At 35.3% G+C, this 22268-nt stretch overlaps 1 protein-coding gene across 1 annotated transcript in view; it reads left to right on the top strand.

Annotated features, from left to right (window-relative positions):
- The window catches only part of LOC120637124 (homocysteine S-methyltransferase-like), a 33518-nt gene extending 29925 nt beyond the window's left edge, over positions 1 to 3593 (top strand). The window contains exons 6-7 of the mRNA XM_039908782.1: positions 1331 to 1545; positions 2564 to 3593. Of these exons, the coding sequence (XP_039764716.1) occupies positions 1331 to 1545; positions 2564 to 2765 (417 nt within the window). The 3' untranslated portion in view covers positions 2766 to 3593. The remainder of the gene's footprint in view (positions 1 to 1330; positions 1546 to 2563) is intronic.
- Positions 3594 to 22268: the final 18675 nt, after the last annotated feature.

Here is a 22268-nt window from a genome sequence, read left to right as displayed (position 1 = left end):
CTCTTATGACCTTTCATCTTTAATCCCTGATTGTGCCATGTCGCGAGGTCAGCCAACCGATAAGTTACAAAGAACCAAATTCAAGAGACGCTTTGATATATAAAATTAATTAATATGTTTGAATCAATAGACACTGCCTCGTCAGTTTTGTGGTTAACATGTTCAATAACGGATTGCGAGGTTCCAGGTTCGAATCCCAGATCGGATCAAAAAATTTATTTTGTGTATTTTCTATAAAATAATTTTGAGTAGTACCAGCCCGCAGTTAGGAATTGGCGGTGTTGAACCTCGGGCAGTATCGGTTAATATAACTTAATTATGGTAATAGTCGTCCTCAAAAGCCCAACTTCCCGCACTGGAGCAGCATGGTGTGTATATGCTCTTGAAACCGTATCTCCTATAAGAGACGAAGCCTGCGCCCAGCAGTTAGACGTTAATAGGCTGCAAATGATGGATATAGACTACGGTTCGATTACCGGGCTGGGATTTTATGTGAAGATATTCTCAGTGCATTCTCAATTTAAGCTTTAAAATATCACTTGCTGTAACGGGGAATGAAAATATCGTTAGATTCTGAGAGCAGTCCTGTGTCCCGTAGTGCGGTGGCAATGGTTTAATACTGAGGTTTCTCATTAGGTACGTTAGGAACTATATGGTGTCTGCCCCGTGCTTCGGAGAGCACGTTGAGCCGACCGTCCTGGCTTAGAATCACTATCATATTGTGATAAGGAGTATATAATCTCTAACCTCTTAATCCCCTATCTCTTGTTGAGGAGATCTGCACACATCTGTGGGACTCTGCTCTGGACTGAGGATGGTAGTAGTGATATTAAATATGTATTTACTTTAATTTACTGTGCCGTGTGGTAGCGGCAGATGAGGATACCGTTGCCACCACCCCTCCTCCTGCAGGTATTGTACGAGACGACTAAGGGAATATTTGCTGCGATGACAAAACCCAACCACCAGCGCCAGCGTGGTAATTATATAAAAACTCTGCCCTTAGTCCAGCAGTGGACTGTTGAGTGTAATTTATAGCCTTGCCTAGATATATATATTAATTAGTTTGTTATGCAAGTTTGATTTTGTAAACAACAAACAGTAGGTATAATTTTGATTAATTTGTAAGTCACGCAGTTTCAACAAAGTTGTTCGTCCGAATATTACGATTTAACTGTGCCCAGAATTTCGAAGTAGAAGCCGACAAATATATATGTGTAAACGATAGATCATCAATGGCTCCAAAACACAAAATTTATACCTAACCCTGAATATGAACGTGCTGTATGTACCAACCTGTTGGTATTTATAGTCAAGTGTTAATTTTCAGGATAACCAAAGTATAGCACACGGTGAAAGCTTTCAAAAAGTTGCCAAAAAATGTTGGGAAGCCAATCCAGATCAGCTCGTGGCTGTGGGAGTGAACTGCTGCGCGCCATCTTCTGTGTCGAATCTGTTAAAAGGAATCAACGATGATAGACCAAACGCCCCTATCCCACTGATCGTTTATCCAAGTTCGGGCGAGAAGTACAACCCTCAGATTGGGTAAGAAAACGCTGCATAAATATAAGACAAACTATCATAAATATATAACAATATTAGCAGATATTTATTAAATTTTAATTATATATATATATAGGTACCTAATGTAAGGTTTTCGTTGATCACAGGTTAGCGATTAGGAAATTTGTTTTGTTTTGCCTTCAGGAGCATATTGAGGCTATCAGTTCATTATACAATCACTTAACATATTGCGATAATGATCCAATCTAGAGGGTCTAATCTCTTAATCCCTTTTAAAGAGGAGCCTTGAGAACAGTGTTAAATCTATTAAAAGGGATCAACGATGATCGACCATGCACCCTTATTCCACTGATCGTTTACGCCCTATCGGGCGAAACTTACAACCCCTTAGATTGAGAAAGATGGCTGCATAAATATTAAACAAGGAATCCTTTAGCTGATTTCGAAATAAGTACGCCTCGAATATTTTTGTGGAAAGGTGTAGGTTTGCGCTTCTACAAAAATCGTCATAATATGTCAACAAATATCTGTCTTAAAAATCTCTCAAGTAAACTTAATCGATAGTCCTAAGAGTAATGGATTTTTTTGACAGAATTGGTCATGTCTTCTGGCCCTAATTGGATACATCATACAGCAGGCCCCTGCTTATGTAAGTAGGTCCTATACATTAGTCAGTGATTGCAAAATAAGTAGCCCAATCTGAACACGAGGCATATTGATGTGCAGTGTATAGTGGGATTCTTGATAAGGTCTGTATCTCCACAAATGACCAATTATAACTTTTGAATGATCAACTTATTTTGCGAGCCCTATCACGGAGTAGGACAGTCATAAGAGTGGACTCGACAAAGCCGTCTAGACAAAACAACTGCGGTTTGCGTCTGGCCACAGTAGTCTATAGGTTCTTTATACTTTCACGGCGCTGCGCGCTTTCTAGATTGCGTCGGCATTTACCACGAGATCCAAGGCCCCAAAGAACAGAAGGTAGGTTTCCTTTCTTCATATTTTAGTCCTACCAAACGTGTCTTATGTTTTTTAGGTGGATTGACCGTGACAAATGCGAGCCGGTGGAAGTATTCATCCAAGAGTGGCTGGACCTGGGCGTGCGATACGTCGGTGGGTGTTGTCGCACCTACGCAGCAGATGTGTCCCGGATACGCAACCAGGTGCACTGCTGGCGAGACCGCTGGCGCTTCCAGCATAGATACCAAGCGGATACGTCGCCACAGAATATTAATTAACTCTGACTATAGAAGTACAGACGCTGGCGACCACAGAAAAAAAATGCGGGAAACCAAAGTTTACTGGCTTTACTAAGCCATAATTGTAATTTATAAGGTATCTGCAGCGGTTCATAAGCGGAACAAAGAGGTAGGTATACCACGACAGAGATCTATTTATCTTAGAAAAAAATTGCATAAAAGAAATGTTCTCATAGGCAATTCTAGAACCTAGGTATCTTCAAAACCGTAGCAAATAGTCTTATATTATCATATAATATCTGTTGCAAAGGACAATTTAAGGCGATTTGCTTTTGCTTTAAGTCATGATCAGGGGCAGATTTAATACGAATGATTGCCACCACGTCTCTCTGTAAGGCTAGAACAATCTAATGATTTAAAACAATTGAATTTGAAAGTTAAAACCTTAAGTCAGTGATAAGTCAGTGATAGGTGATAAAATTAAATATCTTTGACTTCAATAATCTGCCATTACCAAATCGACTTTTACCTGAATCCTGCAACAACTGTGATTCGATGTAAAGAATAGCTAGAGCGTTCAGCCTGTCTGTTTATTTTAAGTAAGTATTAGTTGATCACCAAGCCGATCGCAAAATTTTACCCTACCTAGACCACTGGCCAGGGTCTACTCGGCCTAGAGGAAAATCAAAGTGGGATTAAAACCACTCAATAAATAATATGTAAATTCTTTATACCTTTTAGATTAAACAACTCTCGAATTGATAAGTAGACTAACACTTATTGGAATATTCTTTTATTTTTGTGTTTTGTTGGTACAAACATGACTTTAGGTCATAAATATTGCACTAATTGAATTAATTAACAAAAGAAAAAGTACAACAAATCATTGTGACTGTTTATGGATTAAAAGTAACTGGTCTGGCTATATATTACCTGACTACGGGAAATACGAAGTATACGTTAGCACTAAATATATGTACCTATACCTAAATCCTACCTGATACCCGCAGCTGAGATTGTTTTAATGTTCGACTTAAGATTTAAATAAATTTCATATTTTAGACGATATTCAATTTGTGTATTTGATTTACTTATCTGTATGTAATATTAAAATAAAACTTGCTAACAATATCGTATTATTAAAAACTAATTTAGTTTTTAATAATACTTATCCACTTCATGTAGAAATATTGTTAATGTAAAAGAACTGATTTGTATATACCTAGAATTTGATAATATTTACTGATTAATAAATCTGTATAAATACATAAATGAGTCTGATGATTTAATGATAAATAGCTGTTTGCGAGTGTAGGTCCACATTTGTTCCGATTTTTGTATTCTCACGGAAACCGTTTGTTTTCGCTGGATAAAGTGTGACCAGGTGCGTTTCTCCAGCGTGTGATTTATATCCTTGCCTAATTTTATCAAAATATGTTCAGAGGTTAAGGTAATAAGTTGACAAAAAAAATTTCGTTTTTATAATATTTGTACGCATCTATTTTGTTTGCGTGTTGCTAAACTGAAATAAAATCAATTCAGTAGTTTATTTAAATAACGGTTTTCAATAAAAGGCAAAAATAAATTGTGTAGGTATATATGAGGCCACAAGGTTCCTCGCATGCTCTGTGTACCTACTGCTGCTTTGTTTTAGTCCTTGGTTTTCTGATTACTATCAGGTATTATAGTATCAGGGCCATTTGCTTGGTCCAAAAATGCATATCGAAAAATAAACTCCATTCAGAACGGCAACCTAGAAAATTGGCTACTGTATGATTTATTTACATGTCTACAAACCTACTCTGAAATTTTGAAATACAGACATATTTTTCGAGAAAACTGTAAGACGCAGGTAAGGTAGGGTATGAAAGAAGGCGATAAGGAATAATGCACGGACGGACGGAACTGTGACTATGAACACGTCAACAGCGAAACCGTCGTCGTCGTCTTCAATAGATGACCAAACTATACGACGTTTGACATTATTTTATTTACCGATATATCAGTAAATAAAAAACAAGTAAAATAAATGTTTATTTTTATTGGCAGACATTAAATCGATTCTTATTTCATTTTGAAGTCTTTAAAGTCTCTAGAAGTACCGGGACTTGGTTTTTCTTTTTTTAATTTTAATAATTGAATTCCTCTTCTGAAAATCGTACATCGCTGGCCAAATATTTGGCGTTCGAACTAAAACTATAGGCTAAGACTACAAAGTTGTGTTGGAGGTCGAAAGCCTATAAAAGTCCACTGCTGGATTAAATGCCTCTGCCAACTGGAGGTTTGTCCATAATCACAACTCTGCTGGACAGATAGACTGGTTGATGATCGCAGTAGATGGTAGTAGCACTGAGTACGCTACTTTCCGTTCTCCGTTAGATTTACTTAGTCATATAATCGTACTACACCCGCGGGAAGAGGAGGGAGGAGTGAAAATTGTATTCTGATCTGCCGTCACCACACAGCACGGCATTCATAATTATAATGAAGCAAGTATCTTAAATTGAAGAAAACTTCTACTTGTATCATACCCATCACATTTTTGTTAGGACGGATGTACTTAACGGATGTACCGTTGCGATGAAACGCTTAGCATGAAAATTGTTACCTAAGTTATCTGTGATCCAAGAAAAAGAGGTTTTTCCCAGCGATGAAAATGAAAGTAAATATATTGGTCGGTTATAAAATATACCGACCAATATCATTTTAGCCATAGCCATAGCAAGCGGTGGACGTAGGTACCTACCTACCTACAACGCCGGCGCGGCGACCGTGAGCCGTCATTGAATTGAAATTTAAAATATCATTTGCTCTTGCTCCCAATACGCGACGTTCTATCAATGGCCACGATCGCTCCAAATTTTCATCGTTACGAAACCAATAAAACCATTTATGTCTGTTATGATGCTTTCGTACAGAAGCTGGAAACTGATGAATATTTTTAAGCCTTTTTTAAACATTGAAATAAACCTCTGTGACGCAGTGGTGAGTATTCTGGCTTTTTATGTGTATCTAATTGGAAATTTCAGTCCATTGAGATAACTGAATAGGGCAAACTAGCGTTCATAATAGATAAAACTATTAGCTGAGTACATCCCTACGTAATGTAATGTTTAATACATAGTTAGGTATTTACTTCTAGGGCTAAGAAAACTTGCACATAAGCTAGCACGTAGACACAGACATAAGTCCCTACGAAGGTAGGTACAACCGAGAACCTGCTCTGAGGTTATTAAAAAAACAGCATCGTTGTTGGCCCGGTAGGTGTCTTTCACGAAACAAAGTAAATAACTACATACTTGATTGCAGCACCGTCACGTGGCATATTGGTACAACATCAATCTAAGCATCGGCCATGTTACGTACCGTCGCAATCCAAAAACCGTATGAGAATCGGTCTAACCGTTAGAGCATAGAAAGACAAACAATACGAAAAAAAACAAACATATAAATGTGAGCTGGAAACGTACACTAACATGAAATAGTTGTCGTATATCTATTTATAAACATTTCAAAAGTTCAACACTCCGCTACGAACTGCTCAAAGATTTCTTACAACTTAGCGTTTGCTATTATGTGTCGATATTTTCCTTTTTCTCCATTGGTACAGTCGTTTGCAGTGAACCAAAAGAAATTGTTGGCATTTTTATCTCGACTACAATACTCTGTTACCCTTTGCCTTACACCTACATGTAGTGCACTGGCTATTCGCCTGAATAAGCACCCAGTGAATCGTGGCAGCCGCCAGAACCCGACATAGTTTAGAGCAGTTCATGGTATATTACTTAACAATTTTCCTATTTGCAACCTTTATTTTATACATCTTATATAAAATCAACGTAGATATTTAGTTCTAGTTCGCTACAAATTGACCTGACTTGAGACTGCAATTTCACCTGTTGGAGACTAATGATGCAGTATGATGGTAGCGGGATAACCCGTTAGAGGTATGTTAGAGTTATATTGTATCGGTTTCGACGCGGCATCGTACCGGAACGCTTTATCGCTTGGCGGAACATCTTTGTTGGCAGGGTGGTAACTAGCCACAGCCGAAGCGTTACCCCGGGGATCGAACCCGGGACCTCCCACTTACAAATTACAAAACTCACCACTGCGCTAAGGTGGTTGATCTTTAATCCCTGACCGACAAACCTTGAACGGCTCGAGCTGAAATCACAAAAATCTAAAGTAATGTTGAACAGTTCAAGTATTTCATCCATATCATTAGCCTACAGCCTATTAGCCATCTGTCCCACAGGTAAGCATAGGCTTTATCTTGCTTCAATTTGAGTAAGTACATAAGAATGGACACCGCAAATTCCCTGATTCCTAGCCGGTAGGTAGGTACTGAGAATTTCTAATGATTGATAGCCTGAGTTGAGTTAGTAGTCTTCCATTTCTGGAGAACTGAATTCTATCCCCGGCACGCACCTCTAAGTTTTCCGGAGTTATGTGCGTTGTGAAGGGAAACATCTTGAGAAGACCCGCATGCCTGACAGTTCCCCATAACGTTCTCAATAGGAGTGTTAAATTTAATCGTGGTGGATAACGGCCTACATCCTTTTATTCTGAGAGAGCCGTGGCTAAGCGTTGGTTATGATTTAGCTTATATAAAGCTCAATTTAATTTTAGCCCGAGGCCCATAGTTAAATAGCTCTAAGCCAGTTGCTGTCAGTATGGGCGCACGTAGGAACAAAATGCCGACCTATTCTAGTAATAGAAGAGCTTTTTGCGACAAAGCTGGTCCGGGGAAGTACTACCGCGATGCATATTTCTGCGGCCAAGCAGCATCGCTAAGTTCCGGTGTGGTTGCCGATGTAATTAAGGGCACATGAGACTAAACCTACGACCGTTTGACGGATACAGTGCGAAAATTTGTAGGACGTGTTCCTTGCATGCGCTGCGAAGTGTTATTCTGTTTATGGGCGATGGTTCTACTTACCATCAGCACGGCTAGCATGGGCAGGAGACAATTATATCCCCGGGGAAAGAATATAAATTTATCTTCTCCCGCAGCTTCATCAACTCTCAGAGCACTGGCGCATAAGTGGAAATAATATCCAAATAATATATGTCACGTATTAATAAACGGGGATAAACTTCTCCTATTTTATGTTCCAGTGATTTAGTAGGTGGGCACGTTAATTACTTCCCTTGTCCTACCTACTACCTACCTACCTGTTACCTACTTAATATCAAAATTATAATCGCGCTTAAAGCGGTTGTCTAAATGCTTATATCCCATGCTATCCATTTATGTCTTGGGTAGGTAACATATCAAAAACTTGATTCCACTCAAATTACCATAAGCCATATTCAATTGGCAATTCAAGTTAGAAACCTATAGTATTTATAGCCAAGAACGATTTCGCTGTATGAATAGCCTTAAGACGGGTGCAGTTTCATTAGGTACCTATGTGTGCATTCAGAATTATAGTGCGATTGTGGAGGAAGGATTGGGGAGCTTGATATAGTTTGCTCATATATAATGTACGCTTTGAGGCTCACTTGAAATCTGTTCAGATTAAACTAAACTTGGTCCATTTCCGTTTGGAACTGCTGAGAAATATTGATAACCTCTTCAGTCGTTATATTTTTTATTATAATATTTAATCCTGTATATGGCACAAGTCGTATACCTACTTGATTACTGAAAACCTACAAAAATAAATTGCAGCAATGTGACCCAAAGTAACAATATAGCCTATGGAATTTATTAAGTAGATACGCTTGGCATGCGCTGAGAAAACTATTGATAGAGATAAAAAAAATACGTAGGTAATACATGATTACAGTACTAATTATTACTTACAAAAAAGTCCGCGAGGGAATATAGGTATCTAACTATAACAGTTAATTCGCATTTATAGGAGCTTTTGTGTTCTCAAATTTTAGTTACATAGTCGGTAGAAACAATTTTGGGTTACATTCATTGGCGTAACATTCACAAGGAGGACTTTTCTATTTCATGTCATCTTCCTGCTTCATGCGTACCCTGGTAAAACGACTACACGCCACTGGTGACTTTAGTATCAACAGCAGACGCAGATATCGCAGTAAAATACTTCATAAATCATTCCAATCTAAGATTTAATAACGAAGCTATTACTTTATAGATCATTCGGTCATTCAATAACGAAGTTATCGCGAGTTTAAAAAAAAATCAAGACTAAATCCAGCGGTTTAGGCTGACTATTTATTTTTCCGTCGTATTTCATTCCCTATTTAATAAACCCCTTTAGGGTTAGAATTCGCCCAGAATAAAACTGTAATACACATATTTCTTTATTTTAAATTAGGAGCCAAAGTACAGTTTTATGGATATAACTTGAAAATTGAGACGTTCATACATACTTTAAACTCCTATTTAACTCCTTTGGGGATCCGATTTATATTAATAAACTTCTGGCCACAGTCCTTACTAAAAAATTGTAGGCAAATTTAATGTTCAATCCTGTTTACTCTGACGATTTTATCTATTTTACTCTGATGTAGAAATAGTAGAGAAGTATTTCGATTCTCGAAAACGACTCCTCGATTGCGCGCGAGCAAATCTTGCACTAAGGGTAGGTGAACTAATTCGATTTACTTACCCGTTGAGTCTTTGCCAAAATTTCTAATATTATGTAACATAAGTATATCAGTTTTATCGAATGCGGTGACAATAGTAGTAGGTTGGAGCCGACTCGGTTACAACTAGACTAAATTGTCGGGTCTTAAATTAGTGCTGTAGTTTCTACATTGTATACTCTGCGTAAGGATAGTACATTTTTAGACCTGCCAATTTGGTTTCGTTTAGAATTTTTTCTAGAACGGAAATGGAATAAATTAACACGATACTGTCTACTTACTATAAACTTTTGATATATTCACATATTCTTTGTGAATATTTAGTTATTAAGTATGTCTCCTTAGATAGAACTTAGGTATTGGTAGTTCTCTGACAGACGGACAGTGGCTAGACCTCGATTCCATCAGTCAAAATAACACTTTACTGTCTTATACCTATAAGCTATGAAGGTATGGTAAAGAAATTTAAATAAAACAACTTTTATGATATACAAATTTATCTTTATTGTAATAATACTATAGCTTGAGCGAAATCAATTGTTAACATTTGCTCTCTTTCGCGTCTTTTAAAATGTTACGAGATTGTAAAGCGGCAATGGCAAGAGTCCGATCCTGTTTCTCTTCATACAATTGTAGTTGCAAGTTTTTAACGTCTAACTTTAAAGTTTTTATTTCATTTTGTAGTCGCATAACAATAGTCCACAAACTGGGCGAACCATGGTTTGATGTGGAGTGTATAGGCAAAGACGGAGATCTGACTAACGCCTCTATGGACATCGAAGATTCATCGTCACACTCTGAAAATAAATTGTGCAAAATCAACTCAACGTAATACCGATTGATCATTATCGATTAACTTGAATTTTACCAACCTTTGTAGTAGTGAAAAGAGTGTAGTTTTCAAGTGTTTCAGGTTCTACGTCCATAGAAAATGTTTTATGAATGTTAGTGGAAAATTTTGTGCTCAGTGGTGTATGCATATGTAGGTATAATAATACACATAGTTTAATAATATTTATTCCAAACACTTAAATAACTTACAATATATTCCGTTAAAAAAATAAATATGCGTACACATAATATTTCATAATATTAATATATTTAATTAACTATATAGAATTAACTACATATATAAATTATAGTATACCGTCTCCTCCATTGCCCTCGATTTCGTTTTGACAAATCGTTACAAAAGTTATTTGCATATAAACTTATCTTTATTCAGGTTAGTAACATTTTCCTTGCAGAAAATTAGTAAGCATAATGTAGTCAAACCTAATCAAGCGAAGTTCTTCTTTAAACAAAGTCCCTTCTAACATCGGATTATTAAAGCAATGCACTTTCCTATACCTACCTCTATATTTACAGAAGATATTGTGAACTCGGTATATTTGAATTGTCAAAATCGATATATTTATGTGATAATAAGATAAATTGATTTCCATAAATAAAAGTGATGAACTCGATTAGGTACAGATATTTATATCTTTAACTATTATAATATCGGCGAGACAGATTCACGTGACATAGACCACATGTGTGACGAGATTGAATAAATACCCCGAAATACTTACACCCCCCAGAATTCTGGAAGTTTGTTTCAATTTAAGCAAGAGGTAGGTATGTTTAACACACAGTGTAAGTGTTTGTACAGGGAACTAATAAGGTTGGATCACACATGGCTTATGTCCTTCGTAAATACAATATAAACTAAAATGATAGCATTGAAATGTGAGTTTTAAATCATGTTGCGTAATAGTACATTATGCATCAATTGCGGTATAAGGCGCGCGAACTGTAAGCGAGTGCGATAAGGAAGCCGAGAGTGTAATTTACCATACGCGTTTCAAACGATTGCTTTCATAACACTTGCGAGGAAAAAATAACAGGTTAAACCTTTAAATACGTACTCAGACAATAAATGACCCTTTTTGCTGTTTTTTCACTGAGTGAAAGTTTCGTAGTTTAGTTTTTAAATTATTAATAATCAACAGAAAGCGAAAAGACAGCTGGCGTCGTTCCGAATATCTTCTTATTTCAAAACATAACTCATGAATTATGAATAATTTTATCATAAATAAGAAGGTCCAGAATACATATTCATATAAGTAAATGCGTACTATTTTGAGCCGCATAAACGTCTTTGTTGGTAAAAAAAAAAATTGTATTACCCGGTTAAATTCAAAATGTTCTATCTTCATACATAAAACTCGCAGTGTGGTACAAACTTAACTTAATCGGGACATCAGAAATAAAACAATTAAGATAATATTAAATAAAACACGCGTGTCTAATATCTTGGATTATGAGCCTTATTCCACGTTACGAGCAAGATTGTTGAAAAGTGTTATTTTAATTGTATAAGACGTTGCCGACGCGTGGTAAACGCGAGTTTCTATGTACATTACGGGCATTACGGCTTTAAAAAAATTCTTTATATCACACAACAAAAAACTCAAATTTCAGTGCTCTTATTTCAGTAGAGTCGGTGTGGAGTCAATATGGTGTGCGAAAGACATTACCCGGTGGCATGTGAATACAACTTGACAAACACATTAATCAGTTTCGACTGTATTTTTCACTGCGGTTTGTGCAAAAATTTAGATCATTTGAAGCTTTTATACAAAATATGAATTTACATTTGTAGCTGTAATCTATTAATTGTTACACATAAATGACTAGTCTAAGCCGACTTATATAATTTACTCAAGAAACGCTTTGAGTAGGTATTTCAATAAGTAGATACAAAAATTTTTGTCTCAAAGAAAGCACAAACTTATGTTAAAATTTTAGATGCAAAACGATCCTATTATGTCTGTGGAACAAAACTGCATACTGATAAAACTTGCGTTACTTTGCTTTGTAGTTCAAGACACGCTACGCTTACACACGGCTAGTTGGAAAGGGATTCGGTACTATGCCGATGGGGAATTAAGGTATTCTCATGATAATGAACAACTTCTATTCGCCAACTGTTTTGTTATCTTTTAGAGAAATAAAAAGTGTTTTAAAAATACGCGGTGACAACCATAGCATCAGCTGTGTTAACATTCAAGGTTTAATTTTGAATATAAACACTGTTTTACTGTTTCCATGGTAACACTTCACGTCATTGTGACTTCTTGATAATAGTATCAAAAAACTAATTGAAAACAATAATTTATACACACGTTCACATGCGGACACATTCAGTTACGTATAAAAACTGAAAGCTGTGCTACTTGAAGTTTAAATAATTTATCTAAGGGCTGATTTTACGAGCTGCAAATTATTCGCTTTAGGAATAAAGGACATTATTCACGACCCATACATTTTAGATCCCCAAGTGGAAGTGTGGACAAGATAAAAATGTGCTGCTTTATATTAAAACTGGACTTGTTAAGCCTAAACATATTTTGTTGTTTATATATGTTTATTTGATCGATGTTATATGCAACAACAGTCAAAACGTCGAGTTTATTTCTTAGTAAAAGCCTCCAATCGACGTTCTAAATAAGTGACCATCAAACAAACCAGATTATATTGGAGCAGTTGAAAATCAATTACACAGGGAAAGGTTGAGTTACTTATACCTGCAGTAAACCCTCAGTTAGATGAACATCGAAGTTGAATGTACGGTTTAATATTTCTAAATTTAATAAGTACCTACGGGTTGGAGTGTCTACCCTAATCCTTTAGTTAACCAACTACAAAACCGCGATACTTCGTGTTTAGTTGCAAGTTCCGACCGCAGTTCAACTTCACTGAGTAAACCAAATGTGTCATGGATATTAAACGGTTTGGTTAACTCCAGCACAAATATTGGTGTAGCTTTGTTGTTATTTCGAATTATGTTATAAATTTCTCATTGTCATTATCATACTCAGCTTATTAAAACCCCACTGCTATGTACATTGTACAGACCTCACTATGGAGGAATTAAGAGTTTTATAAACTCCACCCTACTTCTATACTAAAAATCGGCGTTTGGTATTTTAAAAATTCTGCGTGTTTCATATAGTATTCCCAGGATAAAATAATCCTATGTACTGCTCCAGGGTAAACAATGTATATAGTCAAGAAAGGTTTTTAAATTCCACATTACTGACGAAGTCTGACAAGCGATTAAGCGTATGAGTTAATTAGGGATAATAAGTAAGTAATAAATAAGTTCGAAAAGTAGCGTACCTAAATAAAACTTGTCAAAGAGGAAGAGATGTCGTGTTTGTATCAATTAAATAGATACACATACATTTTCTTACGTACACAAGTAGAGGGAATAGCTGCCAATCGAAAGTCTTGTGACGGACAGGTACGAATTGGACGTGCGCCTGCACTCGTGACTGTGTAGTAGATAACCATAAATAAATAAATATACTACGACAATATCATCCCCATCTAGCCCCAAAGTAAGCGTAGCTTGTGTTATGGGTACTAAGATGCTTGATGAATATTTTTATGAATTATATACATAAATACATAGAATATACATATAAACACCCAGACACTGAAAAATATTCATGCCCATCACACAAACATTTTCCAGTAGTGGGAATCGAACCCAGTATGCGTATCTATTTAATAGATATAGGTGATCTATTAAATAGATACGCATACTGGGTGGTGGTTTATTCTGCAGGTACCATGGCGCATAGAAATTGTTGGAGTACCTACCTATTAGTTTAATACAACTGCTTTAACCTTAACAGGTTAGCCCTCTATCAGCTTAGACTGCACAATCACGTATCAGCAGATGATATTGCATTCAAGGGCTAACCTGTAATGGAATAAAAATAAAAACTCCTACATCAGTCTCCAGGACGCAAGTAGGTATATCTATACGTGCGCCAAGTTCTACAAAGATTAATGCAGTGGTGAGGTCGACCGCCGAAATAGGTAAAAAACTAACAACTAAACAAACAGACACCTTTCTGTATATATAATAATAGTATGGATTTGGTTAAAATACCCAAAAGATCCAATCTTCTATTTTTTTATAGTTATTTTTAAGAGATATACTCTTTACGGAAATAGTAAGAGCCGAGGTTAAATGCATCTGTAAAGAGGTTTAGAAACCTCTCATTCCACTGGTAATCTTCATCTTAACAAGCACACTGGCCCTGTGCGTTCATTGGTTTGCTTCACACATCTTTAAATATAAATATACTACGACAATACACACATCGCCATCTAGCCCCAAAGTAAGCATAGCTGATGGATATCTTTATTAATATAATACACGTAAATACTCATAATATACTGATAAATACCCAGCACTGAAAAAATTCATGTTCATCACACAAACATTTTCCAGTTGTGGGAATCGAACCCACGGCCTCGGACTCAGAACGCAGGGTTGCTGCCCACTGCTCCAGTCGGCCGTCAAATTCTCAATTCATCTTTGAAATCAAATTCATCTTTGACTCTCAGGCATGCAGGATGTTTTCCTTCACCGTTAAAGCGAGTGTTATTTTAATTGCTTTAAAACGCACATATCTTAAAAAAGCTCGATTTCGGCCCCCGAAAGTAAAGCCGAAGTCCTAACCACTAGGCTATCACCGCCAAATTCTAAGGGTAATTACAACTAATAAGTACCTAAGTCCATAAATTACTTAATAGCACAAACAAAATTAATAACATTACTTATTACTAATAAAGGTGAACTTATTACGTTTCCGTACACAGGTATAATAATATAACGACTTCCCAGCCACTCGACTCTCGTACATTAACTGCTTCAGATTTATTGAAACTGTTTCAACGAGACACATTAACTAAGCAACCAGGTGTAAAACTTTTGAGATACTGATATCGTTGGGTTTCCACTTTTTTTGAATTAAAAATGAAGTAACACGATCATAATGATGTATGTTAAAAATGACTATCGGTTGACCGCGACTTCGACTGTGTTGAATTTCTGATATCCCGTAAGAAAGAAGTATTCCTGCAGGTTATACCAGTTTTACCAGTCTTCAGAACGCAGGCTACAGGCTAACGGACAAGACCAAAAACGGAGCTATGGTACCTATACTTCACCTATATTTATACTATACATTAACAATTGTTGGATAGAATTAGATCCTTCGCTGGGAAATATGATCGCAGAAATAATGATAATTTAAAACAATCATAGTAATGGAACTAATCCAATTAAAATACTTGATAGAGATTAACATTTCCAAACAAGGTAATGAACCGAAACAGACTACGTAGGTAGGCTATAGCACCCACTAAAGAATACTTATGGCATAGAGACCGTCTTATTCCAAATGGGCTTAATTATTGGGCAACTGCCTGTATGGCCTGTGAAGAGGACGAAGAGTCTACAAGGCAGTGTGACGAGTTAGCTAAGAAGCGAATGGATCTTCCCTGACCTGATCTTGATCCCTGACCTGATTTTGACTGCAACCTAAAATCTACATTCAAGCTCCTAGAGTTTTTCGAAACTATTTATTAGAGTGTTTGTATGGGGCGTATACAAATGCCCTGAAGGGTCGAAGAACCTCCGAGGTGAGCCCGTCGTCACGTTCCTAATAGATAGACAGATGGTTTACTACCATTGCTTAAAAGCTTACCATTGCTTAAAGAAATATATATATAAATATATCCTTATGTTACGTACCCGAAGATAACTTTATCTTAAAAAACTTTAATTTAAAAATAATACTGCTTCAGGCGACGATAGTAAGCCCTGTAGGATACGATAGACGATAGTAGGTCCTGATTTAACCAGCGTCGAGAAAAGCAAATCGATATCATTCAATACTATAAAGGTACACTGGCATCTCGACAAAGCCAGTTATAGCAATAGCACCCCTAGTTTAACGTCGAAGATTAAGCATAGATTTAATATAATTATGTAGAACAAAACCTTAATTGCCTTTCCAACGCCTAGAAGTAACACTGATTAGCTCAAGACTTCACATTAGAGCGGCGTAACTCGTACCTACTAAAATTGCATTGTTATGACCGACCCAATTCGAGACCTAATTTCAATCAGAACAATGAAAGAAGAGCCAAGAGAAAGTCGCACATGTTGCTCGATTTTATTTACAAATAGAAATCTTGAGATCGAGAAGGCGGAAAACTCGGTCTTATAAATGCGATAAGTTGTGTGAATTGGAACTAGGCTAATATGTATTCGGCTTAGGTACGAAACTCTCCTGTTTTAGTGCACTGCGCCATTAAATATTTAACAAATGCACGTGACGGCTGCAGGGCCGTCCACTGTGATTACCTAGTGAGCCTGCACGCTCAAATAACTGCCGCTGCTCATTTCTATTAGGTTCAACTTTACCGCATGGAGCATTACGTTTTACAAAATTGCAAACATGAATAAACTATAGGTCACATCAAAATTCAGATGCCAGAAACTGGGAAATTAGTCGATGGATTGCTTAAAAATTTTAAATAACTTTGCAGTAGTTTTATACACTACTTTTTAAGTTATAATTGACGAACTAAGCAGATAGATCCACCTGATGGTAAGTGGAAATCCCTAGCTTATAAACAGAGCAACACTTCGTAGGGATGAAAGGAATAAGTCTTAAAAATACGATCGGCTGGGTATTCATTACGCAACTGTTTAATTTGGGGCGCCTTTCAACCGTAGAACCAATTATCTTGGGTAAACAACAGTGCACATCACTAATTTTATTTAACAAGACTTGCATTGTTTACAGATCTAAAGTGATGTCAGTGAATTGGAGACACAAGCAAAGTGACAGCAGCATGTCCAGTGGTATTAATATAGGTCAGTCGGTCAAATTGAGTTACGGATTACTAGAGAACCAAACAAAAAGTTTTAACGTCCTAGTTCATATTAAAAACCATAATTCACACACACATTCTAACACCCACGCAAGATAACGATCAAGATCAATGACACAAAATTTATGTCAAATGATTAAAATTAGTAAATGATAGATACATAGTTTTTGTTTTATCGTCGACAGCCCCTTTGACCTATCCAATATACAGTAACTCTAGTCTATATTCAACACCAGCGATAAAAAAGAAAACATTAATTACAGCATTTAGAAATTTGGAAGAAGCTGATAAAATTATTTAGCTATTAACATATTTTTCCTTGCTGCATGAAACGACCGCAATTGATTGAATTGATACCGCCGCCGCACCGCGGCTGTTACACTGGACATAGGATGCTTCTTAAACACACATTTATTTATTCTATTATACTATTTCTTCTATTTTTGTTTTTTTAACCAATTAGATAGATTACTTTGAGAGGTGGTCGTCGGGTTTTAAGGCAGGTACATAAATTAATGTTCCATTTATTTTGTATGTAAAAAAACAAGCTCAAATTATTATATGGTGCAGAGCCCACAAATGTAATGTAGATGACAGTTTTGTTCCAGCAGACCGTTTACTTTAACTTTTTATTATTCTCGTCTTTTGGACATCCGAAACAGTTGTATAGGTTATTTTAAATTGCAAAAAAAAACGCGGCGGGAATTTCATAGCTTTTACACATACAAAAATACATGTTTTATTTTTTGACAAATATTTTGTTCAAAATATCACTTTTACTTTGTTATTTTCATCAAAAATAGAAGATATTCTAACTGTAGTTGCTACAACTTTTAGGATGTTATCATTATTATGAAAATTAAACGAAGTATCGCGTACATTACTAGTTTCAGAATATAAACGCACACCAACAAAGTTATAATGGTGCCAATTGTTTTCCATAATTATATAAGTTGAACTAAATTGACAGTTTCTAAAAATAGTGCTATCCACTCCCGCAAGAAATACTGTTAAAGGGAAAGCACTATTTTTAGACTCTCAATTGTCAATTTAATGTAGTTTAGAGAGTTGTGTACAAAATAATTGCCACCAATATATGATTAAATTCTCTGAATTCAAAGGTAAGAGACTGACAGTTTCGCAGTGGCAGTTTCTTTCCCTCGGTCTTTTTTTGCAATTTAGAGCCTTACATCTGTTTTAATTATTACATAATATATGACTTGGACAGTAATAAATAATTATGTATAATTTTTTGGTAGAAATCCGTTGTTTCAGAATATTTGCGGCTGAAGCGCAAATTTGTATGACTATTAAAATAACATTTGGATAATTCTTAAAACGTCTTCTACGTATATAATTTAATCTCATAAATAGTATATGTATTTGCATTTAGCTTTCACCATCAAAAATGTTGGAAACTCTTTCAATCGGAAAGTTATTGTATAGCAAGATGGTTCAATCATCCGCGGAACACTAAATTGAATGGAAGACTTACTTTTATGCATCCCCTGATTTCTTGAGGCGACGACTTGAATGAATACTCGAAGAATAAGAAACTTAATGAAATATATATTACTTGCTATAAGAAAGATATTTTATTTTATGGAATCATGAATAACTTAACTGTCCACATAATATTAGGATTCATTTCTCCTGACAAAAGCTTGCTTTTTTTTCGTTTTTCAATACTGAAAATTACTGTTTGATATATACATTTCACTAGTGGTATACTTACGCAAATAGTGCGGTATAGGGTTACGTAGTCAAACTAATAACATATATACAAAATTTATGAACATTTCAAAGTAAAAAGTATCTGTCTCATCACAGGCTGAAAATATAATTCAGCAATTGATTGGTAACTAAATAACTCTACAACTGAACCGGCGTAACTGATTATTTTTTCTTGAAAATTACTGTAAGTTATATTTTTGTAAATCGTTCAAAGCATAATAAAAGAAACGATATACGAGCAAAACGATATACGAAAATGTACCTACTCTCACGACACCGGAGCATCCTCAGGAGATGTTGACTTTACAATGCACCACTGTTTTCGCGGATTAAGCTAATAGTTCATTGCATTAAACATAAAGCCTTAAGTATCACGGAATTCGGCAAAGTAATGCCCGATCCTATCCAATATTTAAAACGAACCAAATCCAGTTGCTGTTTATTTAAATGCAATTCTAAAAAACAGAACCGGCAGTATACGAACCAACTTTGACTTCTTTACGTCACGATCATTTTGGCCGCCTACCGGAAAATTCCGCATTGAGCGATATTAATGCAGGATTAACAATTCACATGGTAAATCATGTTTTATATTTCTATTGTAGTACATTCTACGAATAGTGGCAACAATAGGGCATCGAAAACAATTCTTTACTTCAATATTTATTATTTCGTTCTATTTCGCTCATTAGTGGACTATATTGATATTTTCATCTCTCTCTTGTGATTTCGATCGCCACCCCTCCATCTCACCGTTTAAAGTACGTTCGCTCAAATAGTTTTTGTGCACATAATCTACAATGTTTATGGTGAGTCCCTTGAGGATATAGACATAAGTGAATACTAAGTTTTTTTTATTTTTGTTCTTTCGTTAAAAATTTGAATAAATGAGATTCTAAATTGTTAAATCGTAATAATAATAGTGTTGTATTTATTTTTACATATTTTCCATAACAACAACTGGGTGCACTGGGTTTGCAGTAGCAAATCATTTTAGCGGAGGAACTGTACAAATTACATTAAAGTTAAATCGACGTTTAAGTCCGTAAATGTTATAATCTACAGCCTAATTGCTAGTGGTAATATACGATTAATGACAAACGTTAAATGTACTCATAAATTTTAATCGTTGTTAGTATGAGACATTCATTTAAAATGTCTGTAACTAATGTTCGTTACCTAAACGCTGTTAGTATTCCTTATAAATTTTAAATCAAAAATTTAATGAGTAAAACGAACGTTATGGAATTGGTATAAATCTCGTTAAGTTGTCCCGCGCCACACGCCCTCTTCTTTACTATTTCAATCTATTGAGACATTATTTATTGAATACGTATGTACTATCATTTCACTGGCGGTCTCGCCGCCGCGCGCTGATGAATTGATAGTAATTACGTATTCGACCACAAAAATAGCATATTACCGGAGAAGTACTGCTTCCCTCCGAAGAAGTCTCGGGTAAGGAGACAATCTTTAACTGTGAAGTACGGGCCTCGAAGCCGTATTCCCAAGATAACGATTATTGGTGACAACTTGGCTTCTACGTACCTATTATCATCAAAATAGTGAAACACCTATAGATAGACATCAAACGAGAATTAAAGATATAATTCCGAGCAGTCTACTAATATTATGATCATTCGTTGAAAAAATGATAGAATAAATGATATATTTTGACTTCTTCCTTCTTTTCTTTTTCTTTGTAAAGCATATAACAAGCAAAGTGATTCGCCGCGAGCTAAGAACCCGCGTTCAAAAAAATAACATTTATATCTTTGAAACATAACGCTGCCTTATTATAATACCTACCAGTGCTCAAAAGATAAAACATTAGCAAAGAATAAATGATTCTGAACAATCGATTCATATTAGTGTAGTTAATTATGCTCTAGAATGCCCTTTGAGGGGAAGAAAAAAAACTACCAATAGGTATGTGCTTTAACGAAAGCTCTTCTAAAATATATCTTTTTAGAAATTATAAATAAATTTTCTGTTTTGGGCCACATTTTCCATTGTATTTATGAATTAAATGTTTGCTATGTGAGTACCTACTATTAAATTAGTGCTTAACACATTCAGAAGTAGGGCTCAATTAGACGGTACATAAGCAAACGGCAATACCAAGCAAGTAAATTCTGAGACATCGGTTTGCTCGGAAAACAAATTCTACATCTGGTCGGTATATTTGATAGCAAACCAATACAGCACTTTTCAAAAAGAGAAAATCGACTACGCCTGATATTTTAAAAACTTGTTTTCGACAAGTCTTACGAAAAATAATAAAAAATGGATTTGACTAGGCAACCCTAAACGAAAGACAACATGTGTAAAAATTCGAGACCTCTTTAATAAAACAACTGCTAAGAACGGTGAGACGTAAGAACATAATATTTCCGAAAAAAATCTTACATTGCGCCTTAATTTTGACCAAGATTAATTATTTATTAAACGCTGTGATAACTAATTACACTATAATATACACACAGATAAACTTAAAGATGACGATGACGATGATGTCGTTTTTTTTAAATCTAATAATGATAAGATAATTAGTTCAACTTTATTAAGTTTTAGAATTTTCTAATTCCAAACATGCTAACGATAAACATATATCGTTTTATTTTTCAAAATATTATGACAGCAGATAATGGTTAATAAACCCGGAAAATGATCAAAACGTTACTTTTTAATGTCTTTATGATACCAGTTAGATTTTCTATAATATTTTTACCGTTTACTATATTAAATGTCTTAACATTAATACAAACCACAATTTCTAGTGGTTCCAAACTGTTGTATCAACCACACACATGATTTAACCGTGCAAATTTTAAATCACAAGTTTAAGTTAGTGGTACAGAATTCCGAAAAATAACCTACAGTTGATTTTTCCACTACGGGCTAGCTGTTACTCTTAGCAGCTGAGCGGCAGAAAATTAATAAAATCTAATAATGGTATAAGATTATATTAATTTTCTGAGTACAGCTATTATATAAATGCACTAGATAAGAAAATAAAAGTGCCAATAATTCTATTGTAAACAAATGTCTAAGCTAAATTAAATTGACATGTCAAAAATAGTGCTATCCTTTTCCAGGACCAATTTAATTTAAATCAAGCGACCACCACCATTGTCTATTTGTGTTCGTCTCAAATCGATTTAAGAGCTTATCTAAAAACTTTTCAATTCAATGAGTCAAAATGAAGCTTGGCCAATAAAATTCATTTTATTATCATATTATTTTAGATCGTGTATTCTTGTTATAAAACAAAGGCGTCTAAATGGTTGCAAATAGTTTAAAATTGTGCTAAAATGTTCTTACGTCTTTAAATAATAATATAAATATACATACATTATTTGAGAAACGTGTGGACAGATATTTTTTTAAATTGCGAATTAAACGCGCAAAAATTTCTTTGTACACTCAAATATAAGAATATATAAACACATAATAAAAGCTACTACATTATATGATGTAGTATACGGA

Source organism: Pararge aegeria, chromosome 3 (genome assembly GCF_905163445.1).
Source record: "Pararge aegeria chromosome 3, ilParAegt1.1, whole genome shotgun sequence".
Taxonomy (NCBI): Eukaryota; Metazoa; Arthropoda; class Insecta; order Lepidoptera; family Nymphalidae; genus Pararge; species Pararge aegeria.
Note: the sequence above shows the minus strand (reverse complement) of the source record. Positions and strands in the feature narration are given on the sequence as shown.